The sequence below is a fragment of the Ranitomeya imitator genome, chromosome 1, assembly GCF_032444005.1.
Source record: "Ranitomeya imitator isolate aRanImi1 chromosome 1, aRanImi1.pri, whole genome shotgun sequence".
Lineage (NCBI taxonomy): Eukaryota > Metazoa > Chordata > Amphibia > Anura > Dendrobatidae > Ranitomeya > Ranitomeya imitator.
Window position 1 is genome coordinate 295502397 of NC_091282.1, and position 15527 is coordinate 295517923.

Sequence of the window (15527 nt, forward strand, 5' to 3'; positions counted from 1 at the left end):
GGCTGCTTTATCTAAATGGGCCCTTAAAGCAGGTGACATTTACTACATTATCTGTATTTATAATAATCACTGTGTTATCTATGGTGTTACATAGGACTGCAGGTAAATTTACTAGCTACTATATCATCTGCACTCACTTATCACTGTATTATGTGTGGTATTATTGTATATTTCTCTTTTGAGGATAAAACAAAAGAAAAAAAACAAAAAGAAACAACAAAAATGACCATATACCCTATATGCTTTTACACTATGGACATATACAGTTAAGTCCATATATATTTGGACCGAGACAACATTTTTCTAGTTTTGGTTATAGACATTACCACAATGAATTTTAAACAAAACAATTCAGATGCAGTTGAAGTTCAGACTTTCATTTGAGGGTATCCACATTAAAATTGGATGAAGGGTTTAGGAGTTTCAGCTCCTTAACATGTGCCACTCTGTTTTTAAAGGGACCAAAAGTAATTGGACAGTTGACTCCAAGGCTATTTCATGGACAGGTGTGGGCAATCCCTTCGTTATATCATTCTCAATTAGGCAGATAAAAGGCCTGGAGTTGATTTGAGGTGTGGTGCTTGCATTTGGAAGGTTTTGCTGTGAAGTAAACATGCGGACAAAGGAGCTCTCCATGCAGGTGAAACAAGCCATCCTTATCCTGCGAAAACAGAAAAAACGCATTCGAGAAATTGCTACAATATTAGGAGTGGCAAAATCTACAGTTTAGTACATCCTGAAAAAGAAAGAAAGCACTGGTCAACTCATCAATGCAAAAAGACCTGGGCGCCCACGGAAGACAACAGTGGTGGATGATCGCAGAATAATCTCCATGGTGAAGAGAAACCCCTTCACAACAGCCAACCAAGTGAACAACACTCTCCAGGAGGTAGGCGTGTCAATATCCAAATCTACCATAAAGAGAAGCCTGCATGAAAATAAATACAGAGGGTTCACTGCACGTGCAAGCTACTCATAAGCATCAAGAATAAAAAGGCTAGACTGGTCTAGGCAGCCATGCATGCCCAAGCCATCGCACTGCCTCCGCCGTGTTTTTACAGATGATGTGGTATGCTTTGGATCATGAGCTGTACCACGCCTTCGCCATACTTTTCTCTTTCCATCATTCTGGTAGAGGTTGATATTGGTTTCATCTGTCCAAAGAATGTTCTTCCAGAACTGTGCTGGCTTTTTTAGATGTTTTTTAGCAAAGTCCAGTCTAGCCTTTTTATTCTTGATGCTTATGAGTAGCTTGCAAGTTGCACCGTGCAGTGAACCCTCTGTATTTACTTTCATGCAGTCTTCTCTTTATGGTAGATTTGGATATTGATACGCCGACCTCCTGGAGAGTGTTGTTCACTTGGTTGGCTGTTGTGAAGGGGTTTCTCTTCACCATGGAGATTATTCTGCGATCATCCACCACTGTTGTCTTCCGTGGGTGCCCAGGTCTTTTTGCATTGATGAGTTCACCAGTGCTTTCTTTCTTTCTCAGGATGTACCAAACTGTAGATTTTGCCACTCCTAATATTGTAGCAATTTCTCGGATGGGTTTTTTCTGTTTTCGCAGCTTAAGGATGGCTTGTTTCACCTGCATGGAGAGCTCCTTTGACCGCATGTTTACTTCACAGAAAAACCTTCCAAATGCAAGCACCATACTTCAAATCAACTCCAGGCCTTTTATCTGCCTAATTGAGAATGATATAACGAAGGGATTGTGCACACCTGTCCATGAAATAGCCTTGGAGTCAACTGTCCAATTACTTTTGGTCCCTTTAAAAACAGGGTGGCACATGTTAAGGAGCTGAAACTCCTAAACCCTTCATCCAATTTTAATGTGGTTACCCTCAAATGAAAGCTGAAAGTCTGAACTTCAACTGCATCTGAATTGTTTTGTTTAAAATTCATTGTGGTAATGTCTATAACCAAAATTAGAAAAATGTTGTCTCTGTCCAAATATATATGGACTTAACTGTACCAGCTTATAGTCCAGCTCAGTTTTTTGGTTTTAATATAATCTCTTATACTCAGTACATACAGGGGGCATGGCTCTCCTTCTGAACCAAGTATTCCACCGGTATAGCTTCCCATGGATGGGTGTCTAAGTTGGGCCGTGTCCTGCTCTGCCCTTATTCACATTGATGTTGCATGACACATGGTAAGGTTTTAATACTAGACATGTTCGGGGACCTTCCTGATGGGTAGTCCTTGTCGTGGTTTGTGGTGGGATGGCTTTTTTTTAATCAAAATAGAGTTAACTAAGTAAGCTGTGTTATTTACATGTACTATTTACTTGCTGCAGGGTATATGCTCATTTTTCTTTTTTTTTTTCTTTGGTTTTGAGTGTGAACGTGCCCTTAAACTTTGCACGCATACTAGCTTAGTGTCCAACTCAGTTTTTTGCTTTTGAGGAAGATGCTGGCAATAAAACATATGCCCCCTTATCTTTTCTGACCCCAACAATGCCTGTGGTATTTACATTAGTGAAGAGGCTGCTCCAACAATCATTAAAAACCCTTTTGTTTGTTAATTGGTGCAGGTAAAGGTACCGTCACACTAAGCGACGCTGCAGCGATACCGACAACGATGTCGATCGCTGCAGCGTCGCTGTTTGGTCGCTGGAGAGCTGTCACACAGACCGCTCTCCAGCGACCAACGATCCTGAAGTCCCCGGGTAACCAGGGTAAACATCGGGTTACTAAGCGCAGGGCCGCGCTTAGTAACCCAATGTTTACCCTGGTTACCGTTGTAAATGTAAAAAAACAAAAACTACATACTTACATTCCCGGTGTCTGGTCAGGTCCCTCGCCTTCAGCTTCCAGCACTGACTGAGCGCCGGCCGTAAAGTACAGCGGTGACGTCACCGCTGTGCTTTGCTTTACGGCTGGCCGGCGCTCACCAGTCAGTGCGGGAAGCTGAAGGCGAGGGACCTGACCAGACACCGGGAATGTAAGTATGTAGTGTTTGTTTTTTTACATTTACAACGGTAACCAGGGTAAACATTGGGTTACTAAGCGCGGCCCTGCGCTTAGTAACCAGATATTTACCCTGGTTACCAGTGAAGACATCGCCGAATCGGCGTCACACACGCCGATTCAGCAATGTCAGCGGGAGATCCAGCGACAAAATAAAGTGCTGGACTTTCCCCAGCGACCAACGATCTCCCAGCAGGGGCCTGATCGTTGGTCGCTGTCACACAGAACGATTTAGTTAAAGATATCGTTGCTACGTCACAAAAAGCAACGATATCGTTAACTATATCGTTCAGTGTGACGGTACCTTTAGACATTCTCAGATAACATGTTTTGCTCATACTAATGATATGCCATTAAAAAAGCTTTGATATAGGTGAAGGTGTTCTTTAGAAGAGTGCAGGGCCCATAGCAGGAGTGGGACTGGCATATATTACGCAATTATGGAATATCATGCCAATACTGTCTAAGATTCCAATACCCTGCAAAAATAAAAACTCAAGATTACTGTTAATACCTGCAGGTGGGATTTAGTCACCGACGGTGCCCATTTCATAGCTTCTTGCAAGATCATCCCACATCGAGCAGCAAAGTCCTTAACAATGCTCTGTGATAAAGCAAGTGAAAATACTTTGATGATGTTTGCAATAAAAATGTGAGATTTTGGTTGAAAACAATCATTACAAACCTAATACAAATAATTTATAAATGATTAAAAAGGAAAAAAGTATCATCATCTTACCTCTCTGGCCTCATAAGTATCAGGCACAGTGATTCTGTAAGGAGCATCTGGAATGTCATAATATGGTTGGTCCTTGTGAATGTCCTGAAACAGGTTGCAAAATTTGACAACATCAGTGTGATAATAAAAGCACTGAAATTATAGTATCCTGTTAGGTTAAATAAGGAAAATATTCAAGGCTCGATCAATAAACGGACACTAAAACTAGTACCCTGGGTTATTCCTAGTGGAAGCCATGAAGAAAGTGGTGCATGAGTTTTTATGCTTTCTCAGTTTTAAGTTCATGCACTACCATCTTAGTTATTCCTTAAAAAGGACCTTTCACCACATTTTTTATGTTGAACTGTAATAGTGGCTGTAGAGCAGAATAAAACGTTCTGTGTTTTTTTCTATTTCACCTCTCTGTTGCGGAGATACTAGCTAATAAAGTATTTGGCAGCTAATTAAGTAATCTCGTTAAATCCAAGTGGGCTTATCAGACCGAGTATCGACCGAGGGCGTGGACTTCTTACCCCTGTATGACGTTGACCAATCATAAGCAGGCAGAAACACTCAAGGGAAAGAACACGCCCCCACCATAGCTCATAACAGGCTATTCCTGTGTGAGGCATATAAGGACAGAAAGCCTGATATCACTGCAAAGCAATTACAATTTAAGCATAACAGACATAAATGTGATATCTGACACCCTTAAGCTTTCATCTCCTTGCAGTCCCTGTGGGGGTATGTGCAGTAGAGCAGAGGTAACAGTGCTATAAGAGGAAAAAAGCTGATAGAAATGTTTGTAATGTGACAACTAAACTCAGCTGTGCTGCCCCTTCCCATGCTGACTGCCAGGAGACAAAAGCTCAAAGGTGTCAGTAATCACGTATGTCTATTGTGCTCATAACAACTTGTAATGGCTCTATAGTGAGATCAGGCTGTCTGTAATTATATGTCACACACAGAAATGGCCTATAGTATACTTTGGGGGTGGGGGCAGGGTGTTCTTTTTTTCAGTTTAGTGTTGCTGCCTACTTATGATTGGTCAACGTCATACAGGGGGAAGAAGTACATCCAGCAAAAACTGTGTGATAACCACCCACTTGGACTTAACGAAGATTAACTCATTATTTATCAAATATGTTGATCACTAATATCTCTGCAATGATGAGGTAAAATTAAAAAGCAAACAACATGTTTTATTCTGCTTTGCAGCCACTACTATACTGTTCCACCATTAGAAATTTGGAGAAAGCTCCTCTTTAATACAATGATACATCAATCAGCGATGTTGATGTCTGTAAAGCACCATTAATTCCACAGCACTTTACAGACATTATTATCATTGTCCCTATTAGGTCTCGCAATTTGAATTCTCTATCTAAAGATATTCCTATGTCTTTGGAATGTGAGAGGAAACTGGAGAACATGGAGGAAACCCATACAAAACATGGGGAGAACATACTAACTCCTTGCATGTGAGATCATTGGTGGGATTTAATCCAGGACCCCAGTGCTGCAAAATAAAAGTGCTAAGCACTGGGCCACTGTGCTGCATGTAAAGACTTTACAGTATACTAATTCTTAGGAATTGATACGCACCGCACTAAGTGACAAAGATAAAGTCTGCAGGATATCAAGCATGGTTTTCAACACTGTGCCACTCCACAGTAAATGCGGGAACCTAAAAACAAGGGAGAAAGTTTACACAAACTTGATGCTTTACGTTAGAACTTTTGAATATTTCATTTGGTCTTCATTTTATAATGACTCGTAAATCCGGCCTATGTAACACATGTACATACCAAATAATTATACATCACCCTGAATCTGGTGGATATGTTCTACTCACTTGTCTACCAGCCCAGACAAATACTTGTCTGCGACCCTCCTGATGCGCTTGTGAATGTGATTGAAGTTCACCAGCAGGAACTGAGCATGGCGCTCCAACTCTTCCTCATTCTCCTTTGTTTTAGGCTTTACAAGGGAAAAACAGAAGAAATAACACACTTTATAATGGCACAAGTGACAGTATATGTAGGCCAGCATCATGATGCTTATTTCCAGCTGCTCTTCAAAGTAGCACAACCGGCTTCCTTTGGATTGATTCCAGCTATGCCGTGAAGCTATGAATCTAATAATGTGGAAGGAATTTCTACATGATAGTCAGTGTGATTTACATGTAATTCAAGCAAATATATTTATCTTTAACCTTATTATTAGATGCAAGTTTGAAATCTTTTTGGCAGCGGGCATATTGGAGACACACACCTTGTTACTGCATTGTGAAGGTAGCTGCGCTTTAGGGCAGCTGCAATGAATGAGTTGAGATAAAATGTTAATTTACTTTTCGTTTTTTGGAAAAGGTTGTAAACAGTTCAGGGATTTGTGAAAGGCTGGTGTGCTCCTTTTAAAGAGGTTTTCTGTGCTTGCTGATGACTTATCCCTTGGCTGGGTCAGATATTGATGACATCAATATCTCAAACTTGGAAAACACTGATCACTTATTTTGAGCTGATGTAAATAATGAATGGAGCTTTGGCTGTTCTCACGCACTGCAGTGAAGCTCCTATTGAAGTGAATAGGAGCTGAGCTGCAGAACACAGGAACACTACTACACAGAGAATTGAATGGTGCTGTTTAGCTCTGGAGCTGATAATACCTGATCCAGGCCACCACCCCCGAGTGTTAACTCAATTCAATATGGATGAGTTATTCTAAGGATAGCTCATCAACATCTTAAGCATGGAAAACCCCATTAAGCCTATGGGCTAAGACAGACGGCTGTATAACTCGAGCAATGATCGCATCAGACTGCACGGACTGGGCTGGCACCTCTCCTGACCTGAACATGGTAGTGTGACGTATTTCTATATAGCTGTCAAGCTCAGATCAGGAGAGCAAACAGCGATCCTTCTATAAGTTATGCGGCCATATGTCTGCACCCTTAGAGATAAACTCATAAAGAACAGGTCATCCTTAAAGTGTTATTCTCAAGTTGTGTCTTGAGCAGTTCAAAGCGCTGCAGTCTCTCCTTGCTTCCTGGTGGTTGCCAACACACTGTTTCTTGTCTGAAAGTTCTGGTCAGTTTCCTTCTGATACTCTCATTGTTCTGACTTGTTCTGATTGTTATTACTATATCTGAGTATAGTGATAACAGAGCATTTTAAGAAGGACAAATACAGTACTCATGAAAGTGATAAGAGCTACTTTGAAAACTTCTGACGTTAAGGTACCGTCACACTTAGCGACGCTGCAGCGATACCGACAACGATCCGGATCGTTGCAGCGTCGCTGTTTGGTCGCTGGAGAGCTGTCACACAGACAGCTCTCCAGCGACCAACGATCCTGATGTCCCCGGTAACCAGGGTAAACATCGGGTTACTAAGCGCAGGGCCGCACTTAGTAACCCGATGTTTACCCTGGTTACCATCCTAAAAGTAAAAAAACAAACGCTACATACTTACCTACCGCTGTCTGTCCCCGGCGCTCTGCTTCTCTGGTCTGGCTGTGAGCGCCGGGCAGCCGGAAAGCAGAGCGGTGACGTCACCGCTCTGCTTTCCGGCCGCTGTGCTCACAGCCAGACCAGAGAAGCAGAGCGCCGAGGACAGACAGCGGTAGGTAAGTATGTAGCGTTTGTTTTTTTACTTTTAGGATGGTAACCAGGGTAAACATCGGGTTACTAAGCGCGGCCCTGCGCTTAGTAACCCGATGTTTACCCTGGTTACCAGTGAAGACATCGCTGAATCGGTGTCACGCACGCCGATTCAGCGATGTCTGCGGGGAGTCCAGCGACAAAATAAAGTTCTGGACTTTCTTCCCCGACCAGCGACAGCACAGCAGGGGCCTGATCGCTGTTGCCTGTCACACTGGACGATATCGCTAGCGAGGACGCTGCAACGTCACGGATCGCTAGCGATATCGTCTAGTGTGACGGTACCTTTAGGTGCCATAGGGATTGAGATTATGCAGAGCTGATAAGACCAGCTTGGTCAAGAGAAGACATGAAGAGTTAGGGAGGTGACCAACCAACTGCTGTACAGAAATCAATTGGCTGAGGAGAGAGGACTGGAACGTTGCTCCAGGAATGTAGCTACTGCACACACTGGGCTAGTTTCTGGTATTCCCGCTCCTTGAAAACAAGCTGAACACTATGTAAGATAAAAGCTTTCCTAGCTGGAGCACAACAGCAGATAGAAAAAGCAAGTCAACTGCAAATGTCCTTATTTTCATGTTGTCTTACTAAATCCATCTAATACCATGAGAATGTCCCTTTAAGCAGTATACATGAGGCAAAGCAGTAGGAGGCAGACATTTCGAAGCCAATCATCACTTACCTTATCGGCCATTACAGCTAAGAAGGCATCAAATACTTTATCAGCTACAGCAATAACACACTGCATCATCCCTGAAAAGACCAAGAATGAATTACAACACTATCTACAACACATCAAACTGTTCATATTCTTGAGTACAAATGACCAATCAACAGATTCACATCTTGTTCTAAACCATCAGCCATTCCATTTGTTTTATTTTGTTAGACAAATGTGGGGTCACTAAGCCAAAATCCTGACTGCGATTCCAGCTCTGACTGCTTTATCAATGCCTCATTTATAATTATTAGTAATACTAAATTTAATGCACTGAAGTGGTAACGTCAGGGTTCTCATCACCATAATCACGAGGATTCCAATATTACAATGAAAGTAAAAAATACATCAAACTCTGTTTATAACTCCTCCGCTCCCCATTCTACATGGAATCCTATCAGCACCATCTCCTATCTCAGTAATGTAATAATCCATCTTCACTGAATACAGAATTTACCCAGATATTGAAAACTGAGAATGAATAATCAATCCGGGAGGATAAAGAAGCAGATTTCTCTGATAAGAAATATTACATAGTTGCATATGTTGATCTGTATTTTAATAAATTTTTGCACTTCTTTGGTGTCATTAAGCTTACCATAGCCCATCCTTGATGTTTCTTTATTAAATGAAGCCTTAAGCCTACCATAAACATTAGATGGCTGTCGGCCAAAGAATGGTTTGGCCTAATGCCATTTTGGCCAGCTCTCTTATATACAGGAGTGCTTACTTGGCTGACCGCTCATGTGTCAGACAGAAATATCTAGCAACGACTTATCTCCAGAAGAACAATCCGATCAGCAGTCCAAACTCAGACATGCCGATCAACATCTTGCCCATACACCGTAGGCTGTTGTCCGAACCCGTCAATATCGGCAGGTTCGGACGACATTAGTCTAATGTGTATGGGGAACTTTACTCCAATACTGAAGAATAAGAGGCTTTCCTAAATCTGACCCGCTGTACCAGACATGTCAAATTGATGAAGCCTGGCATCTAGAACAGTCTCACTTCTACAGAAGAGATAGCTGTAAACACTTATTCACAATGTATTTTCAGACAATCTTGGAGGCATCTTAGGACAAAATATGATCTAATGGAGGATGAAGGCCAGAAGTTTGTCATTCAACTTGACCTATGCAGGGGGTTGGAAGCTCTGTAGCAGAAAACCAAAGCACAAACCTAAAGTGCCAAAATCTTCAAGCTTTCCATTTAACATCACTCAACAAACAGAATACCCTGCATCTTACAGGTGCTGTCCTGTCGATCATAAGGTCGGAGGGGCCCTGTCTCCTGTGGAGTGTGGCTGCATAGGCAAGTTGAGGCTCCATTTTCTGTCCAAGGGACTATCTGATAGCAGAGAGCAGTACTTAGCTCTCTTTGATAATAAATGCCATAGACAATGAATGGAGTGGCAGCAAGGATGTGACATGATCACAGGACCCCCTATGCCGTGGCCCTATCCTCCAGAAATTTGGTTGTGTAGGTATTCCAATAAGTGCCAAGGCACTGTCATATCGTACTATAACATGTACTAGCTACTGAACCCGTTCTACGCCCGGGTGGCGAGCATTTATATTGGTATATGGTCTCCATCCTGGTATGTGCTGCTCCATCCTGCGTCCCCATCCTGTCATGTGCTGCACCCATCCTGCGCCTCCATCCTGTCATGTGCTGCACCCATCCTGCGTCCCCATCCTGGTATGTGCTGCACCCATCCTGCGTCCCCATCCTGTCATGTGCTGCACCCATCCTGCGTCCCCATCCTGTCATGTGCTGCACCCATCCTGCGTCCCCATCCTGTAATGTGCTGCACCCAACCTGCGCCCCCATCCTGCGTCCCCATCCTGGTATGTGCTGCACCCATCCTGTGTCCCCATCCTGCGTCCCCATCCTGTCATGTGCTGCACCCATCCTGCGCCCCCATCCTGTCATGTGCTGCACCCATCCTGCGTCCCCATCCTGGTATGTGCTGCACCCATCCTGTGTCCCCATCCTGCGTCCCCATCCTGTCATGTGCTGCACCCATCCTGTGTCCCCATCCTGGTATGTGCTGCACCCATCCTGTGTCCCCATCCTGTGATGTGCTGCACCCATCCTGCGTCCCCATCCTGTCATGTGCTGCACCCATCCTGCGTCCCCATCCTGTCATGTGCTGCACCCATCCTGCGCCCCCATCCTGTCATGTGCTGCACCCATCCTGCGTCCCCATCCTGGTATGTGCTGCACCCATCCTGCGTCCCCATCCTGCCATGTGCTGCACCCATCCTGCGTCCCCATCCTGTCATGTGCTGCACCCATCCGGGGGCCTGAGCAGGCGGGGACACCGGCGCGCTTTGGGGGTCAGGTGCCGGTATCGCCGCCAGCTCAGGCCCCCCAGCACTTACTATATTCACCTGTCCTCCGTTCCACCGCTGGGCGCCGCCATCTTCCCGGTCTCCTGGCTGTGACTGTTCAGTCAGAGGGCGGCGCCGGCGCGCATTAAGCGCGTCATCGCGCCCTCTGAACTGAAGGTCACAGGCCGAAGACCGGGAAGATGGCGGCGCTCAGCGGTGGAACGGAGGACAGGTGAATATGGCCGATACTCACCCTCCTGGCGGTCCCTGCTTCTCTGTTGGAGATCCCGGTGTGCGTTCAGTGTGAACGCATACCGTGATCTCCCTGGAGCGTCACTCTGTGAGGCCTAGCTTGCGCCTGCGCAGTCTATAAAGGCTTCGGACAGAGTGACGCTCCCAGCGTTATATAATAGATTCTGACAACAGTAAGTATAACTGCTCCTTACCTAATCAGATGGTTTACCAAGGAGCACTGGAGACCGCAGCGAGACTAGCCTACCATGTGTCACTGCAGTTTGAGCTCCCTGCTGTTACAAGTGTCCCTTACTAAGTCTGCTACATATCATAATCATTGCATATTCAAGAGCCTAGAAGAACCACGTCCAATTCAAAACAATCCCCTATAGCACTGTAAAAAAGTTATGCACAGTACTCAAATAGCTATAAAGTGATCTATTCAACCAAAAACAAGACTTACCAAATGCCTACTTCGAAAGGTTTCCAATCTACATATTTGCTAGAATTTAAATTGTCAAGCAAACAGTTAATCAAAAGACGAAAACTAACACGCGAAAACATTAATTGCTCCGAAATACATGAAGTTTTCGGATGAGAAAACCCTTTAGGAACATTTTATTTGAAAGCTGTTGCAAGTTCTTCTTAAGTAGAGACATAAATTGGACATAAAGAGGTTCTCCAAGCATGTGATACTGCCCTGGAATTGGTCATCAATATCAGATATGGGTGGGCCTAGACCTGGCACCCCCACCAATGCGCTGTTCTAGCTGTGGCAGCAGTCAGATGTAAACAATGAATGGAGCTGGATGCGTAGTGGCCGCTGCTGGGTCCTGCAGAGCAGTTTCTATTCCTATTCAATGCATAGTGGCCGGTGCTGGGCCCTGCAGAGCAGTTTCTATTCTTATTCAATGCGTAGTGGCCGCTGCTGGGTCCTGCTGGGTCCTGCAGAGCAGTTTCTATTCCTATTCAATGCGTAGTGGCCGCTGCTGGGTCCTGCAGAGCAGTTTCTATTCCTATTCAATGCGTAGTGGCCGCTGCTGGGTCCTGCAGAGCAGTTTCTATTCCTATTCAATGCGTAGTGGCCGCTGCTGGGTCCTGCAGAGCAGTTTCTATTCCTATTCAATGCGTAGTGGCCGCTGCTGGGTCCTGCAGAGCAGTTTCTATTCCTATTCAATGCGTAGTGGCCGCTGCTGGGTCCTGCAGAGCAGTTTCTATTCCTATTTAATCCTTAGTGGCCACTGCTGGGTCCTGCAGAGCAGTTTCTATTCCTCTTAGTAGGAGCTGAAGCACAATACTTGTGAGCGGCCGCTATGCTGCCAGAAATAACACAGATTCATGGTGGAACTGCATGGTTCACACCGATCTAACATGGCTGGAGCAACCCTATACAATGAAGAGAACAAAACCAGCAAATAGCATTACAAAATGAATACACCTTAGTAGAAAACATCACACAAACCTGATTTATCTTTCTGGATAGCTTTGTCTTCAAAATAAAAGAACATAACTTGGAACCGATCCTTATCAGTTGAGTGCAAAACTCTAAGACAGAGATGGGTGTAAAATAAATAAGGGAAGGTATAATACATGCAAGCAATCCAGCGTGTTGGTGACAACAGGTTTGTGACTCTGTAGTTAAGCCCACCTCATTTGTTCTAAACGGTAGACAGAGAGCAGATAGGTGGACATGGCAAAGTCTAGCTTGTTGATGAGTGCAGAAACCTCAGGAGCAGGATCCAGCAAATTGATGATTGTGCTCCTTAGCTCATTAAGTTCTGCCTATAAAAACAGAAAACACATTTTTTGCAAACTGAACATCATACAAACTAGGTCACAGAACTTACATTTAAAGGCTCTTACCGATGTCACAGTGTCATTCTTCATAGCAGAGTTGTACTGCAGGACAGAACGCAAAGGCTCCTTGCTAGGAAACGTCAGCAATGGTGACTTGGTAGCTATTTCGCAGACTCCTTCATACCACTCTTCAGGCCACAGACCTGCGAAGGATTGTAAGAAGTTGGCATTTGTGGAAAACACACAGAAACAAAAACAAGATGACCTAATAAAGTTGCCTACAAAAATCAAAACCATGGCTAGAGTTAAGAAGTTACAGATTTTATATAGTAAGAGGGATGCAATATAAAACATACTCAACGTAGAGAGACAATTTGCTTGGGAAATTTACAGTGAAGGAGAAAATGCAGTATTATTGGGAGACAATGCGTGAAATATGGTGAATAACAAATTCATATGTACATCTTCCTTTCATGGGTACAAAGCCATAGTGTATAGCGGTGCATTACAGCTTTAGAGTTAGGACCGGTAGTCCAGGGCTGCTGTGTGGCACCTCCATGGTGGCAACACAAACACATAGAAGGCATATGCATTGCCATTGGGGAAGACCATTTACAATGGGTGACATTTTTAAGAATGCATATAAATGTAAAGCAAGAGAATAGATTTCTTGTGGCTGGTCACGGGCAGCGTTGTAGAATATTACTGAAGAATATACGGTAATTTACAAAACTCAACAAGAGACCATACATTGTAGAGCCACCCAAAAATCTGTCTATATGGTCTTGTAATTCTCTGAAAGATTATGTCAGCCACTGATGCAACCTGTTGCTCCCTGGCTTTAAAAGAAAGAAAATTGCTGTTTTAATTTGTACGCAAATACGACTTAAAAAAGTGCTATGGGTATCTAGTAGCACTTCCCAACCCTTTGCCTCCCAGTTCTGTTTGCCCCAACTACTTGACGGACAGCTCATTGACTACACACCTAAGGAGTGATCAGTCACGCAGTGGAAAATGTGGTTGGGCGGTGAAGCAAGCAAGGAAGGCAATGGCCCAGAGCACTTAGGCCTCATTTGTATATGAATGAAAAGAGCAATTTTTTCCGGTCAGGGAGCAACAAATTGCAGAATAAAAAGTACAGAGGACAACCTTTCAGAGGGCAACACGACCAACAGTCTGGGAACGGGGAGCTTGTGCTGACAGATTCCCTTTAAATGTATGCATGTGAAAGTCACTACTTTACCTGAACCTTCCACTGCAAAGCCCATTAGAACGGAGTACAGCCAGAAGTCTCGGAAGAGCTTCTGCAGTCGCGGTTTGGCCTCCTTAATGGGTGGTAATCTTCTAGTCAGCTGTAATTCAAACAGAGAATCTTCATGGTACCAGGAATGTTATCAGAAAGAAAACCTGAATATATTATGTAGACAGGAGCTGCTGAGACTTTCTACAGCCACATGGTTGTTCCTCTGAGTGTCCACTTCCCAGGTACTGAGGCGCACTGCGCATGCTCGGACGTGGAGAAGACGTCTTCCTCACTTCTGGACTTGCACAGTGCTCCTCGGTAGGCGGGGGGTGTATACATTCGGCTTCAGAGAAACAACCATGTGGCTGAAGAAAGCCAATGACGCCAGCTCTTGCAAATCATGTTCTCACGCACACAGGGGGTGGTTAGGCAGGGCACCACTACTCTAATGCTGGTCAGTTAGAGGGCATAGGAACCTGTAAGGTTCCCTTTAAAAGTAATCTGTTGCCAGGTTTTTGTTACCCCATTTGACAGTAACATGTTTTATCTTCTGCAGATCTACCAGTTCTCTGACTCCTGAGCTCTATATAACCCCACCCACACCCCAGCCTTTTGTGTACACTGTGCATAGGCAGAAAGTTGCCAATCAGTGGTGGGAGGGTGTTATACAGAGTTCATGAATACTGAGGACTACATGGTAGCAGGTTTACTAGTCCACTGGCGATAATCTCCTACTCATAATACAGTGATTTTATCAAAACTACAGCAAATTGACCAGTAAGCGCTACATCCCTGGAATCAGTGTTTCTGCCACTTCCTTATGCTACTCTCAGATCAGGTAGAAAAAACCTGGTGATAGATTCCCTTTAATATGAAATTGTGCATGAGGATGAAAACAGTATCAAGGCTGAAAAGAAACCAATATCTCAGGTAGATGTGCCTCTACTTTTGTAGAGAATTGAAATTTCAACTGAAAGTCATTAGAAAGGCCAACTACACTCCTCAACATGAAAATGTCAACATCAAGAAGGAAAAGTATTGAAGCTATGGAAAGAATAGGATCTATAGGCATGTTAATGACATGCAAATGATAACAAAATGGAAACATTTTCAAAAAATCTTGATTCAGTATCGCGTATGAGCGCCACGCGATAAAAAACACACACTTACACACCTTGGTTGCCATCAATGAGGTTATTAATGGTTGTCTGAAGAATATTCCATCATGCTGAATACACTTGGGCAAATCATCAATATCCGTTGCTGGCAGCTCCCTCTGCAATTGTCATCCAATGACATCCCAGATGTGCTCAATAGGAGACAAGTCCAGAGATGCTGAAGACCATGGTATCACGTTTAGTCCACTTAGGCTACTCACAGTAGCATGAGCAACATAAGGAGTGGCATTGTCATATTGAAAACGGCTCCTGGGCCACTTTGGAAACAAGGTCGTACCACTGGTTCTACGATTGATCCACTCTATACTGCAAGTGAAATTGGCTGACAAATACCGAATCTGAAGCGTCAAAATGTGTCTACACGAATAATCAGAAGTTTGCATAACATTGGGCTATGAGCAAGACGTCCAAATTCCATTGACCTCACTCCGCTGTTCCCAAAGGCTATCCTCCAAGATGGCAATGTAGGGTAGGATGGACATCCATCCCCTTCAGTGAAGAGTCCCACTCTTGTCTTAGACTCAGTGATAGATGGAGATTAGTCTGGAGATCACATGGGCAATGTCATGAAGAGGCCTTCACGATGGAACATCACACCAGTCACGAGTCCTATTCCTGGAATTATGATGTGTGGTTGGATAACATATAGACACTTCCATTCTTCATTTCTGCT

At 44.0% G+C, this 15527-nt stretch overlaps 1 protein-coding gene across 2 annotated transcripts in view; it reads right to left on the minus strand.

Moving 5' to 3' along the window:
• Positions 1–15527, minus strand: part of PI4KA (phosphatidylinositol 4-kinase alpha) — a 182086-nt gene that overhangs the window by 84053 nt on the left and 82506 nt on the right. For both annotated transcript variants that reach the window (XM_069756734.1, XM_069756726.1), the window contains exons 20-28: positions 13677–13785; positions 12500–12636; positions 12285–12418; positions 12099–12181; positions 8031–8101; positions 5546–5670; positions 5296–5377; positions 3712–3795; positions 3487–3576 (exon numbers count right to left, since the gene is read on the minus strand). In XM_069756734.1, the coding sequence (XP_069612835.1) occupies positions 3487–3576; positions 3712–3795; positions 5296–5377; positions 5546–5670; positions 8031–8101; positions 12099–12181; positions 12285–12418; positions 12500–12636; positions 13677–13785 (915 nt within the window). The remainder of the gene's footprint in view (positions 1–3486; positions 3577–3711; positions 3796–5295; positions 5378–5545; positions 5671–8030; positions 8102–12098; positions 12182–12284; positions 12419–12499; positions 12637–13676; positions 13786–15527) is intronic.